Source organism: Phaseolus vulgaris, chromosome 1, assembly GCF_051622355.1.
Source record: "Phaseolus vulgaris cultivar YP4 chromosome 1, ASM5162235v1, whole genome shotgun sequence".
Lineage (NCBI taxonomy): Eukaryota > Viridiplantae > Streptophyta > Magnoliopsida > Fabales > Fabaceae > Phaseolus > Phaseolus vulgaris.
In genome coordinates, this window is record NC_143498.1 from 40,493,472 (window position 1) to 40,507,940 (window position 14,469).

Consider the following 14,469-nt stretch of genomic DNA (forward strand, 5'->3'; position numbering starts at 1 on the left):
AAAACATTTAAGAATGACAGTGACTGTGTATTTATTGATCATGAACAACATCAACATTTGGATCCCTTTTCTGCAAAACTCTTCATCGATGTTGATGCAGAAAACCAAACCCTTTTTTAGCTTTCAAACTTTTAGGAATTGCATTATGAGAAGCATCAATACTCCACCATTCCCTCTGCTTATCTTTTGTTGCAGAAGAGACAGGTTTCTAATTAAGGGAATTACAACGTGAAGGTTTCTACAATTAAACAAACACTTTTTCTAATTAAGGGAATTACATCGTGAAGGTTTCTACAATTAAACAAACACTTTTACCAGAATTAAATGTACGTAAAATAGTAATCAGAATTCATTAACTTTATACTAATTTAAAAGTAGTCTATATCATTTAATTATACTGTCATTATATTTTAAAAAGAAAATACTCACATATATTGGTATTGTTTGTTAATCAGATATAACGTTATATATATCTTGTAAATATGCATAATTGATACATTAAATGTATTGTTTATTAGCAAGGTAAGACAAATGTTTTTAAACATTTAGCAAATTTAGATTATGTTTCTTTTAAAAAATATAAGAAAATAAATAATGTAGCCTAAAAAAAATTAAACAATTAAAACTTGAGCTTAAGATAAAACATGTACTTTTATTTAAGAAAAACTCTTTATGTTTTTGTTGAATAAAAACTGTGTTCTCCCCCATTCAAGAATGAAATAGATTCCAAAATGATATAAGAGATTAGATATATTATCACTTCTAAAAAAACTATTAAATAAAAATTAATTTTAGAAATAAAAACTAAATTAAATATTATTTAAAAAATTAAAAAATATTTGGTATCTAGATTAGTTTAAAATAATTTTTAAATTTGGATAAATAATTATATGCAAATTTTAAAATTATTTATCAATAATAAAAACTAATTTAGATATTAATAAATTTTTAATCTCTACCATATTATCTAATATATTCGATATAATAATTAATTATTTTTTATCTCTAAAACTAGTTTTTATGTAATGATTTTCTCATAATATATATAAAATTAGTTATTTCTTATTTCTAAAACTAGTTTTTATGTAATGATTTTCTCGTAATATGTATAAGTAATAGATTTAAATTTCATTTACGTAGAAAATAGTTTTATTTTCCATTGAAAAATTCGGTAAATTTAAATATGTAGTATATGATTACATAAAATTATCTATAAATATAAGTATATTTAGAGAAAAGTAATAAATTTATTAAAAAATTACAATTAACATAAATAGAAAGTAATATTTTAGAGAATAAAAAATAACAGGAGAGATCTTTTAGTTACTAACTTATAAACTTATGAACAAACTTATTTACTTATTTGATATTATTTATCTTAAAAATGAGAATGAATTTTTGTTATCATTGATTCATAGAATTTAAATACCTGAATAAAATTCTTAATCCATCCATAACCTGCAAGAGAAGAGTTGAATTCCTGCTGTGCATTGGGAAATAATAAGAGAAGCAGCAGCACATGCACACACTTCTGCATATCCTACCCATAGATAACAAACAAACAAATTTCCATTCTTTATATTGAGATTCAGTATAAGATGCAATACATATACACCAGCCTCCCTAACCAATAGCAACAAGGCAAAAAAACAAAGAGCCACATTTTTGAAAATACAAACTTGACAAAAAAAAGAATAGAATCTGTCCACTGTGTTTATTGCTACAATAATATGTGAACACTATAAGAGGAAGAAGAGGCATGCTCAATTTCAAAGGAGAAAACTAAAACTCACTCTCCAAGGCAGCGCCACATTCAAACTTGGACACTAACCATATATAGCTACGTCCATTATGGGCCAAAAGCAAAGTGCTATGCATAGGAATCCAAGTAGGGTATATATATGTGTATATATATATACCAAAAAAAACCACACTACCCAACAGATAAGTGCATTTCAAGATATATATATTAGCATGCAAAAGCAGCATGTGTGTTGCTCATTGTATCTGAGTCTAGAACAGATCCACTTTCCTTTTCAGCATGTCTTGCTTCCATCTTGGCAACTTAGTGAATGCCTCTTTGCTCATTCCGAAAACTGTTTCGAACTCTTTCTCTGACAGATAGGCCTAAGCAACATTAAGTGGAAAAGGAAAATGTTAACATCTAGCCAAAGCAATTCAAAACTTCAAAGTTTTCCTTACAAAGTGTCTTTAATGCATTCTGAAAGTGAATTCTGATAAAACTTTCTATTTTGGATTTCTTAACCAATGAGGATTGGTTAGCAAGAAGACCCTTTCAAATATTACATAGGCCCCTCAATATCTAATAAAATCAATAACACTTCCAATTAAAATAGAAAAATTAATAGTATAGGGGTACTTCAATGCTCTATAAAAGTTAGGGGAAACTTTGGTAACTGTCTCATTTCATACTAGCATTAGCATATTAAAAAAATTAATGATATGCAGACCTAGACTAACCTCTCTCCGTTTAAGATCAATTCCAGACACAACACTACCAGATTTAGTCTTTAGTTGCTCATAACTGAAGACATTTTGATTATTTTCACTGTCATTTCCTCCATTATCCACATTTTCTTGTTTTGGTTCTGAATTCCCATTTGTGCCAGTTTCAGTGGCAAATTCTTCTGTCTCCTTGACCTCAGGAACAACTTCTTCAACAACATCCGTTTCAGAAGGGGCACTCTCACTTTTAGTATCTGGAATTGGGCTATGTTTCTCACCGAAGTTACTATTTTCCACAACAGGACTAGTGCTTGCCACGGGAGAAGTTTCAGGTGAAGTTTTCTTCTTTTCAGCAGTAAGAACTGAAGAAAGAGCAGCTACTGCTGCTGCTCTCTGTGATCCCTGACTTCTTCCAGACGACCTAGGTGTATAAATTTTGGCTCCAGATGATGAATTAAATGCAGAGTTTAAGGCTGCTAAGGCTTCAGCCCTTTGTCTTGGCCCTCCTTGATTTAGCCCATTTAACTTATCCTGTGTCAGTCAGAGTAGAAAAAGTTAGAAAGAAGCCCCAAAGGAAAGCTATAGATAATGGCAACCAAGTTGACACCTTAAGACACTCAGCGAGACAACAACCTAAAAATATCATTAAACCAAAACGAGTGACTACCAAAAGGCAAGGGGAGCAAAACCAAATCCAAGCAAGAACAAACTATTTGAACCTAGTTTGTATAACCTTAAGTTCATTGCATGTAAAATGTAGAAAAAATATATTAAATCATGAATAAACAAGTTGGTGTACCGCACTAGCTGCTGCCTCAGGAGATGACTTGAATGCGCTATTTAAGGCAGCCAAAGCTTCTGCTCTTTGTCTTGGTCCCCCTTGACTTGACCCATTAGACTTTTCCTGTCAGTAGTAGATATAGTGTAGCACAGTTAAGTAGATATAGTGTAGCACAGTTAAGCATATAAATGGACAAGCAACAAGAAATTAATAGCTGCACCTGCAGTCATACATTCAGATATTAAACCTAACACCAACATTGCGCTCTGCACAGGTTTATTAGTAATCGTGTGAAAGAAAAAAAAATATAGAGAAGTAAGAATTTAGGAGTATTTAAAAAAAAAGAATTAGATATTATATATATTCAGATATTTTGTTGTGTGTAACCGCCTAATAGCATGAACTTGAAAAGGACAGAGAAACCGTTTTACAAAGAAGTAAGAATCATAATTGAATAAGAATCTTCTTTATTGGATCTAAGTAAGACATTGTAAATGATAGAAGTTCAGTTTCAACTGTTTTTTAATGTTAAAAAAAGAAAAAAAAACTGTCTGATTTTGCATGGTTCAACTGTAACAATGTTCTCCTGAAAACTGGAAGTCAAGTTTTTACCTCTAGAGCATGGCCAATCCCAAAGAGTAATGTCACCTTTTTCTGGAAGGAGTTCCCTGGAACCTGCATTTCATCAGGAAGATAAAGAATAAATCAACTGCATGTTTGGTTAAAGGTAATCATGCTCTTCGTTTGTCTTTCTAATATTCACTAATAATTACAAAAAATGTAGCCTTTTTTCACTTTGTTTTCTGTATTAAAAAATTTATTCAGGAAATGGTGACCACAATCAAGACTATATTCTTCTTCAAAAACCTCGGGTTAAAGTATAGCAATTTTGGAACTCGCTTATACACCTTATACTCTTCGTATGAGTAAGTACACTAATAGTACTAAGAAGACCTGGTTCAGACATGGGAAGAGCTGTTTTATACCTATAATCTCAGCTTCAATTTTGAAAGATAGAATCTGTATTATACAACAACAACCTTATTTCACTGCATGAACCATATGATGTCATTTGAGTCGTTTGAAAACCAAAAATCTGTTTTATAAAACTTCAAAATTGTTGTCATCGTTATATTTGTGACAATATGTTTTTACTAAACCAGCTTGTTAGCCAAGAATTATACTGTATTCAATTAATACACTCATAAAAATACAACTTTACAGGCCACAATGATTATTAAGTGTGAGAATGGAGATATTTTAAGAAGACAGGGAAACAAAAAAAAATGGAGTTCCCTGATGTTTTAGCACTTACCAAAGCTTTTGCATGATCCCAAGAAAAGTATGCAGTGAAAAAGCACGGTTCATTCCCTTCTGTTACTTTATATAGTGGAACTTGAGGAGATAGTCCATCCAGAGATGCAGCCTTATCTATGTATTTCTGAAGGAAAATTTATAGTATACATCAAGTAAAAGGAAATATGGGAAGTGAAAACTCTAATTAATTGAACATTATTTACCTGGGCAATTTCAAATGCATTTTGCTTTTCTTTTGGATCCACACACTGACCAATCCAAACGAAAACTTCGGCGTGCGTGTCAAGTATGAGGATATCCTCTGTTAGCAAATCATCTTGGGAAAAGTTATAAACCTCCTCTACCTGAAGAGTACAATATAAAATCAGATTTAGAAGAGATAGAGAACCCCCAAGTTACTGACTCACTGCCTACATAATGAGGTTGCAGTCACAAACTCACCTGTAACTTTCCTGGCACATCCATGTTGCAAGGAAATATACACAATTAGTGGTTGGTCAGAACATTCAAATAAATAAATATGCTATTTATAGCAAAATGTATACAAACACTGCTTGAAGATAGTGTACCTCTATTGAAAGAGAAAGTGAACAAATGTGCGTCTCGGACAATGTCATTAGTGGCTTTTTTGTTTGTGTAACTTTGTTTGCCCCCAACTGCAAACCAGAAAGCTGAGGTTTCTGTTCCTTCTTTAGCAAGCTTTAGAGCAACTCCTGGCTGGAGATGGATGTTCAATATGTTAACAAATAACGTGTAATGTAAATTACTGTTGCTGATCTAAATATCAAACGAAATCATCAGTTTACTGGTGAAAAAGAAATAGCCAGAGGCATAAGCACAAGTTATCCCGTTACAAGGGATATATTAGGGTATAAACTCAATATTATAGTCGTTCAAAGATTATTTGAACGACATTATATTTAAGTAACTAATGGTTAGCAAAAGAAATATGAAAGCCATTGCCACAAATATTCTTAGAAGAGTTGAGCTTCTTCCCTGACAGGTAAATCTATCCAAGTGGCCAGAAACTAGAAACTCTGTTAGAATCATAATATAAGACTGAACAAGTTGGTTACGGTTTAACTTTATATGATGGTGCTTGAATAATGCAGTGTTACAAGTACAATTTTGAGCTAATACCCTTCAAAAAAGTTAACCGTCTTTTTTAGCATATGCAGAAAAATGATGAAATACAACTAGGGAGACGATAAAATCTCCAAAACAGAAAAGAACAAAAGTACAAAAAGATAGCAGGAAAGAACTTGTAGTAAGGTTTACCTTTAAAAATTCAGCAACTTTTGTTGCAAGAAGCTGCTGCTCAAGGGAACATTGATTCCCATGCCAAGTAAAAACAGCTGAGCCAGATTGCAAAACAAAACATTCGGTAGAATTCAACGATGCTGCAATCTGAACAATAATACCATAATTACGATCAGCTAGCAGAGAAGAGAAGCCCCACCAACATAACCACAATGAACAAAAAAGGAATAATTTAATTTTTATGGGGACATACTGCATCTACTTGCACCACTTTATTATTATGAGGGGATGTTCCTGAAATTCGAATAAGTGCAACACTGTCTGCTGTGTATGTGTCATCTGGCAAGCCTTTATCTGCTATAAATTTTTTGTAACCAGAACTCAAGCCTCCCTGAATCAGACATAAGTAAGTTAAAATGATTACCTCACACTATCTATATATGTCAATAAAATTAACATTGGATTTGGCAAATGACACCTTGAGGACCACCATTGGTTGGAAAAGAGCAATAAACTGTGGTGGCTCTTTACCATCAAATATGCGACCCTGCAAGAAACTATTACAATTAAACACATTTTCCAGGCAGCATCCCCAACAAGGTATTCACATTAAGGGTACCTGAACAGGTCTACCCTTTAATGAGTTGAACATTGTATTAGCCAATCGAATAGCCATCCTTTGGTCCTCCTGAAAAATAGGACATAACCAAGTCACAATGTTATATCATGTTCTTGCAGAGTAAAAAAACAGTTATATCATGTGGTTTGGAGATGGACAACAATGATTTGGATTATTATTATTAGTAAGTAAGAAAGCAAGTATTTCCATGTAAGAAATTCATAGTGTGCCAAGATATGGGTCATGAAAGATATAGAGTTGTCAGAAAACACCATCAAGATTATTAGGTTAAGATATTAAAATATTGAACTATAGAAAGAAGCTCAATTTACTGATGCACAAATATATACTATTTATGAGCGTTTCATACAAAAATTATCTATTTTGGGAATCGTGAGAACTTTATTTCCTAACCAAAGATCCTTCCTCACCCTCCACAACAGTTCCATGTGGTAAATATTAGGCTACACAGACAAGAAAGAGGACAAAAAGAAAATCGTTAACTTTAATGAACAGTGTTTGCATTGTAAATGTGAAATCCATAATGTTTTTCGGAAAAGGGATTCCTGCACAGCCTCTTTGTTTTTATTGCACATATTCTTCATAGGAGTCTCCATGATTAGATAATTCTGTTGTATTACTAGGCTTATTTGTTTGCACTGTGCTTCATTCTAACATAGCTTTCTAATTATTTTCTTTGATCCAGACTTAGTAACAATCTAGTTTTATTCTTTTTATAGATTGCCTGATCTTCAACAATCTTATTTTTAAGCCAAAGAATCAAGTTTTATTTTTCATGATTCAGAAATATATGGATTTTTTCTGAAAAAAATTAAAGAATAGAAGAACTTATCGGGTTGCAACCAAATGCAGCAGGTCACACACGCTCACATGTTGCTAGCATGATATGAAATGTCAACCACTTAGAAACAATCACATAGTTTATTGACACATCATATTTTGATCACCCCTATAAAGGATAAATTGTTTTCCTTAAATATAGCCAAGAGACTTCATAGTCTGTTTCCAATAGAGCTGTTCTACATACAGAAGATCATCACCACCACAGAATCTTAGGCAATGAAAGCTCACATAGAAATAATATTTTTGGCCAAGTGAGGAAATTCTAGGCCAGTCTTAACAATAGGTAAGCTCTGTGGAGCTAAAGCAAACAAATTATTACAATTATCACTATATTTAGAGCTCAAATTCAGAGCAATTGAATTACCTCAGTACTGTCTTTTCCAAACCAACTGCACAAGTAGTAGTCTTCCTTCCTCTCGCTAGAGTGATAAGTGTATAGAACAATGTAACAATCTCCACTATATAATTTACCAATATCCTCCTTAGGTAATGGAGTCTTAGCACTTCCATTGATTTGCCATACCTAGAAACATTAAGCAATATTACATGTGCACTGACATCAGTTTAATTATCCAGGGAAACTAATTAAAAAAATTATAAAATCACCTCCATCTTTCCGCCTCCTTCAAGCAAAGGTGGAATTTCTTCAACAACTGGGGTACTTTTTGCCGCCCCTTTCACACCAATACCTTGTTGCTTCAGCAAAGCTGACAGTGCAAAAAAACACCTTTCATAGTCAGCACGAATGATTGGACAAAAGACCAAGCCAAATTATAAAGTGAAGAAATAGTATCCACCTGCAACTTTTCCTCTTCCTTCATCAGCACTGGTAGTAGCAGACCCGGATGGCCAAGAATCAAAGTTGGACTTAAATGAATGTGTTTCATAACCTTGAATAATTCTGGTAATCCTTGTAGATTTTGGCCTTTTTTGACTTGCAACAAACTCCTGAATATATTAGTAAATTTAATGACTCCAATTCAACCAACATATGAAGAAAGGATTTTTGCAATGGCATTACCTCAGCTGCTTGACAAGCTGCTTTTCTTTCTTCAACTTGTGTTACCCGGCCAACCCAGACAAATACCTCAGCACCACAGTCCAATAGATAGCATTTGTAGTTCTCCAACAGTGATTTTGAAAGTTCACCTTCTACAGGCTTGACCTCACCATCAGCAATACTGCAAACACAAGGTCATATCCTCCAGATCAAGAAACTTAAATGCATAGTGCGCATACCATAAAACAGGAACTAAAAAGGAAATATCTATACTGCTAGAAGTATTATGGGAAAAAAAATAGTTGAAACAAGATTAAGGTTATAACTTATTTAACAGAAAAAACATCAACTTCAGACAAAACACCCTAGTTTTAATCAATATATATATATCCAATGTCTCAAGAGAATACATTTGGATTCAACACAAAATATATAATGCACTTTTCTCAGCAACCATCTGCTGCCTAAACTGCAACATTAGATCAAATTTTATACTAAAGTGACACAAATAAAGGAGAGGATAAGATATGAAATTTATAAATAAAAGGAAAAAAAATTCCAAAAGACATTGTTGACCTACATCTACCTATATCCTTTTTTAAAATGCGTGTATAATACACAGTTTTCTACTCATTTTATTGAATTGCAATCAACAAGATTTATGGACTTATACCTATAAAGTTGAGCAGGAATGGCCTCTGGGATAATATCATCCTCACTAATTACCTTCTTCCCAATGGGAGCAAAACCACCAAAGAGAACCCAAAATTCACCTGAGTCAGACTCAGTATCCAGCTTGCCATCATCTGCAATGTGGTATACATGTTACAGTCACAAACAAAATCAGAATACCCACTTGAAGAACAAGTATTCAAGACCACATGGTAGGCTTTTCAGCAAGTGATACGAAAACATGTGATTTGTGCCCTTACCAACAATTGCAACATCGCATTTGCCTTCATGATACTTTTCCTTCAACAACTGAATAACTTCCAGAGCCTTGGCTCTTTCCTGGATATTGGAGTTAGCACCATTGAATTGATAAATCTTATTCTGAGTATCAAGGATGAACACATCATCATGATTCAGCGAAGACCGTGCGAAAGGGACCTGCATAAGGAAAACTTGTGTGACATTTTTAACCAATGAATGTGTGCACTGAATTTATGAGTACACGAATAAAGAAAACTGTGCCTGTTTTATTCTGACAACTCGTTTTCCTCTGCATACATACAAACGTGTTTCAAACTCCTCTTCTTCAGGTTTTTTAAATCCAGATGCAATACCACCCTCTAATGGTATTATACATGGCTTAAAGTATGACAAACACTTGTCAGATTCATGCCCTTGAATTTCCCTGTGTTGCACTGCACGTCCTCCAAGAGACGCATCAAGTTCAACAGTTTTAATGGCTGCTGTTCCAGCCTCATCCTATAAGGAAAATCACCATGTCAACAGAGATTCTTCTATTGTTAAAATATATTGGTTCAAGATTTTCCAAACTGTGAACCAACCATCACATATAAACCTTCTTTAGAACCAGAAAGAAAAAAGAATAAAACAGGAAGGAAACATAATCACAAAACTTGAAACAATATCTTCTCTTAAAAAACATAATTTTACAAGTTTCAACATTTTAGCCACCTCTTTGTTCTACGAAGAGAAGCAGAATGGGATAAGAGAGAGGTTTGAAGTAGGGGAGGGGGTGAAAGTCCAAACTTACCTGACTTGTATCCTTTCCAATCCAGAAGTGAATATCATAAAAATAGGCCCCTCCTTTGCCTTGTGTTGTCTGCAAATAAACGTAAAATGAATACCCACTTTTTTAAAACAAAAAAGTATATATCATTCTTTCTACTCAATAACAAGACCTTTTGGATGAGTTTCATCTGCACGAGTTGTAATTCTGCTAAAGACTTTAAGGCTTTCCTTATTCATCATACAATCTATTATGTTCCCCTATTATTAAGTTGGAATTAGTCACCCTTTTTAGGCCTATGTCGACAGAAGCTACTTTCTCTACTAGCTGTGCATATGCTTTGATCTAGAGTTGAAATACCATAGTTATAGCGTTGTATTTGTTTCAATCTCCCAAGAACTAAAAGGAGATTTAAGGTACTATGATTGCTCAAACAAAAACATATAAACTGTTTCCATGTATGAAAATATACGAGATAATATTGGATACAGCTTGCACCTGCAAGATGATGTAAGAATCTCCCATGTAGAATTTTCCATATTCAGATCTAGGCAATGGAACTGGCTGAAAATTCTCAATCCTCCATATTTCAGTTCCTCTACAAAAGGGTTAAGTCCAAACCAAACCCCCTCAAGTAGATAATATTTTCAATGTATAACAAAATAACCTGAACAGTAATGCTTATACCGAAAATAAAATAAAAATGCTTGGTCATTCTCTTAACACTATTTTTCTTTCTTTACTATTATTAAATATTTTGTAACTTTTTTACTTAATTCCTATTGAAAATTTAAAATAAATAAATTCATGATTTGTTTTATAATTCACCCCTTTCTTTAAGGATACACTTTTTGACCAACTCCCTGGAATGCTGGATCCAACACTTTCGTAGCACTAGACATGGCTGAAAATTCCTTCTAAAATACTGTCTTTTCAGCTAACACCTGCAAAATTCCAAAGTAATCCACTGCATCAGAGGAAACAGAGTTAAGAATGTTTTAGCAGAGAAAATTAAGTATCACTATCTAGCATGGAGAACAGCAGCAGCAACAATTTCAGTGGCATTTAGTAGGAATATTAGAACAGGATAGAGGGTGTTGCGTTCTGTGCTTGGTGACTGCTAAAAGTAGAATAAAAAGGGACATGGTGTTAAAAAATAGTATACTTTGATTCCACCAGCTAACAGAACAGAATTTAAAGTTTGATTGGACATACTTAGCAGTTTTATTATGCTGTATATTAGAAGAAAGCAAAACTAACTACATAATTATAGTAATTACTCGAAAAGCAGACTAGAAAAGTCATTGGGGAGGAAGACAGATGACTGCAGACAGCAGAGAAGGAGGAGTTTCTGGAAAATGACATAGCAAACGAAGACCAGTGAACCACAGTTGAAACATGGATTAAGGTTGCCTCCCTTTAAGCTGATACTAAGTTGAAAATAAACACAAGAAAAGACATACTAGAATTGATGAAATCAATACAATATAAAATTTCCAAATTACTATGATTACATGATTTGGTTAGATTCTAGCCTATACAATGAATCTGAATGCTAATGCTCCCAATGCACGAGATGTCTTGTTTCAATTTTTTAGTAATCTTCTCTCACAATTACAAGAGAAATACGAATTTCTCCATCCATTTTACATTCTCTAGAAGATCTTCTAGCACAGCCCTTCTCAGTGAGAAAAAATATCCGTCGTTTATTGATTAAATCCAACTTGTCACCTTGTGTATGTACACATTTGTCAACACAAAATGGATTTATAAAAATGGAAAGTACTGAAGTTTAACTGTTGAACAAACAGGAAAATAGATCGAACAAGGCTAGTGTTGATCAACTATCATCCCTACACTAGATTACTTCTGTAGAATTGTAGCACAACAACCCATCCGTGTTGCATTGCAAATTGTTCACTACTCCAATTAGGTGGGTACTGCAAACTGGCAGCAGCACAATCAGATTGGAGCGCTCTACATGTGAATTGCTGCGAAGAGTTCAGCTAATATATTGCTCATTTACTGCTTGCTCCTTCGTATAACGTGCTTCAAATCAAGTCCGAGTCGTTAATAACCAAATAGATTCAGCATTCCAAATTTCAGTTTCTGAAATCTGTGAAGCTATCTAAGATCAGAAAAATAGTTCATGATCGCCATAGCTATGCACGTTATAAGAGTTGTTCACGTAATAGTTTTTACTAAAGATCAAGGAATATTTTTTAGCACATACTTGATCTGATTCTGAGCTGACAATTAAATATCAAACACTGCAACTAAGCTGAAACAAATGAAGAAATTTGGATCATAATGTAGGGGATCAACTGGATTTGTTGCCACAAAGTTGACTACTAAGATCTAGTGCTCATTTAGCCATTTCTCTGTTCAATTAAAATGTAACAAAAAAGACGAGAGTTGATCAAAGCCTGATTAACAAAACAGAAGCAATGCACATCAACACAAACGACGCAGAACTGGTGAGATCACCAAAAGAAGAATCAGATAGATGATGAAAGAGCTCAAAAGTGGAAGCAGCATAAAAAAGAGAGGGTGCCCAACAGATCAAAAAACACAGTGATCAGAAAAACAAAAGGCAAAAAGAAGAAGAAGCGATCAAAGTTACCAGAGTATGGGGCCGAGCCAGATCAGCAAGCAAGAGAGTGAATGAGAAAAAAGTATGAGATGAAGGATGAGAAAGAGCATTGTGAGATAAGATGAGTATAAGAAGAGAAAGGGAGAGTGATGAGAGGAAATGGACGTACCTGAGATCTCAATGCGTGATGATGGTTTGGTTAGTGTGTGTGAGAGAGATAAGAAGAAACAAGGTATGGGGAGGACAAGGTTTTGAGCTGGCAATAAAGAGAGAGAAGAAGAGTCTTGTTGGAAAGAAAAGTGAATTATTGCTGTGCCTGTGAGTGAGTGGCCTTCTCTCTCTCTCTCTCTCTCTAACTTTTTTCTTTATAGCCTTTTGAGATTTGCAACATTTGAGAGTTGCAGAGAGAAGGGTATGGATGAATTATGAGGAGGAAGAAAATGAAAGTATTATGACATGAAAGGCCAAGGCCAAGTTGGTGAAAGGAACCAGAGAAAAGAAAAGAAAACCAAACATGGAAATTTGAGTGTGTAAAACAAAAGTTTATTTATTACATGAGACGCATGAAAGAAAGTCGTTATTTTAAGGTAAAGATTCCTGTAACTGCTAGTTTTGGCCTTCTAGTTGCTTACCTGGACTCTTCTTTGGATTTTCCTTTCTACTTTCTTCACTCTTTTCTCTCTCTCTCTCTCTCCATATCTATCTATTCTCATTTTTCACCATTTATCTTTCCATCTTTTTCATGCTTTTGGATAACAAGTTAGTAAATTAGCCTCAGTCAATTTCAAAGAGTGGAAAGGAAAATAAATAAAAAGAAAGACAGTGAAAAGTAAGATTATTTAGAATAAAGAAAAGAGTGGAAAGCGAAAAAGAAGTAAAAAGGAAATTTTTGAATGATTTTAATTAATATAATAATTTTTTAAGAATAATATAGAATGACATATTAATAAATTGACTAAATTGTTATAAATTAATTTTAATTCAATATTATATTATAATTATATTATAATTTTTATACATTATTATTATTTTATGAATTAATTTTAATTATCATTATTATTGTTAATATTATTTTTATTACATTATTATTATACAAATTTATTTATGTCATTATTATATTTCCTTTAATATTAATATTATTATTATTTACTATATAAATTTATGATTATTATTATATCATATTATATAATTATAATAGATCATCTTATAATATAATCAATAATCAGTCATATATTTACGCACACAAGTAACACGCAGATGATTAATTATGTTATTCTTCTTATAATTGATTATTACGTGAGTTTCGCAGTGTAATAAAAAAAAGAGTAAGAATAAATATGCTAAATATTCTTCCTCTGCATATCTTTCACATCTTTTCTTTACATCTTTATCCTTTAAAATTAAATAGGTAATAAATGCATTTTAAAATTATCAAATACTGTGTTTTCTTGTAGTTATGCAACACAAAACAAAAAAGGTGAACTACAGAAATTGACCAATGGTACATAAAATTAAAATTAAAATAGTGCGTGAAAATAAAAGGAGTTAAAGTTAAGATATTGAATTGAGGATTGAAGTTCACAAAATACATATAAAAGTTAAAACCGTCTAAATCATTTTATGTCTTACACGATAGTCTAATGTGTAGGCTCTTAAACTTCACACTCACCCTAATTCAATTCAAAATAAAACCAATAACTCTAAAATAAAAATTCCAATAAAAATTATTTTAGATAAAAATTATTTTAGATATAACTGTATGAACTTAACATCTCACTTAGATTGACATCTTCATCCCCAAAATCTTAACATTCCAAAATTTAATAATTATCTATAGAATTTGACATTTCAGTTAGACTAATACCCAATT

The 14,469-nt window shown here is 32.7% G+C and overlaps 1 protein-coding gene across 9 annotated transcripts; it reads right to left on the reverse strand.

Annotated features, from left to right (window-relative positions):
• Positions 1-1,551: 1,551 nt before the first annotated feature.
• LOC137814037 (villin-2) lies at positions 1,552-13,151 on the reverse strand. 9 transcript variants are annotated; one of them, XM_068616568.2, is made up of 23 exons: positions 12,769-13,151; positions 10,853-10,943; positions 10,505-10,604; positions 10,031-10,099; positions 9,502-9,738; positions 9,240-9,417; positions 8,981-9,113; positions 8,329-8,488; positions 8,105-8,255; positions 7,914-8,014; positions 7,672-7,830; positions 6,444-6,512; positions 6,303-6,371; positions 6,078-6,215; positions 5,843-5,971; positions 5,134-5,281; positions 5,006-5,016; positions 4,768-4,908; positions 4,563-4,688; positions 3,860-3,922; positions 3,266-3,370; positions 2,482-2,997; positions 1,552-2,127 (listed from the first exon to the last, which is right to left on the reverse strand). In XM_068616568.2, exons 2-23 carry the CDS (start codon positions 10,906-10,908, stop codon positions 2,014-2,016), a joined length of 2,973 nt encoding a protein of 990 aa, XP_068472669.1. In that variant the 5' UTR covers positions 10,909-10,943; positions 12,769-13,151; the 3' UTR covers positions 1,552-2,013. The 9 variants fall into 9 exon arrangements, with proteins under 9 accessions (XP_068472669.1, XP_068472666.1, XP_068472667.1 ...); XM_068616565.2 differs by having other exon boundaries at positions 10,853-10,950; positions 12,769-13,019; XM_068616566.2 differs by lacking the exon at positions 12,769-13,151 and adding an exon at positions 12,630-12,758 and having other exon boundaries at positions 10,853-10,950.
• Between the last annotated feature and the right edge of the window lie 1,318 nt (positions 13,152-14,469).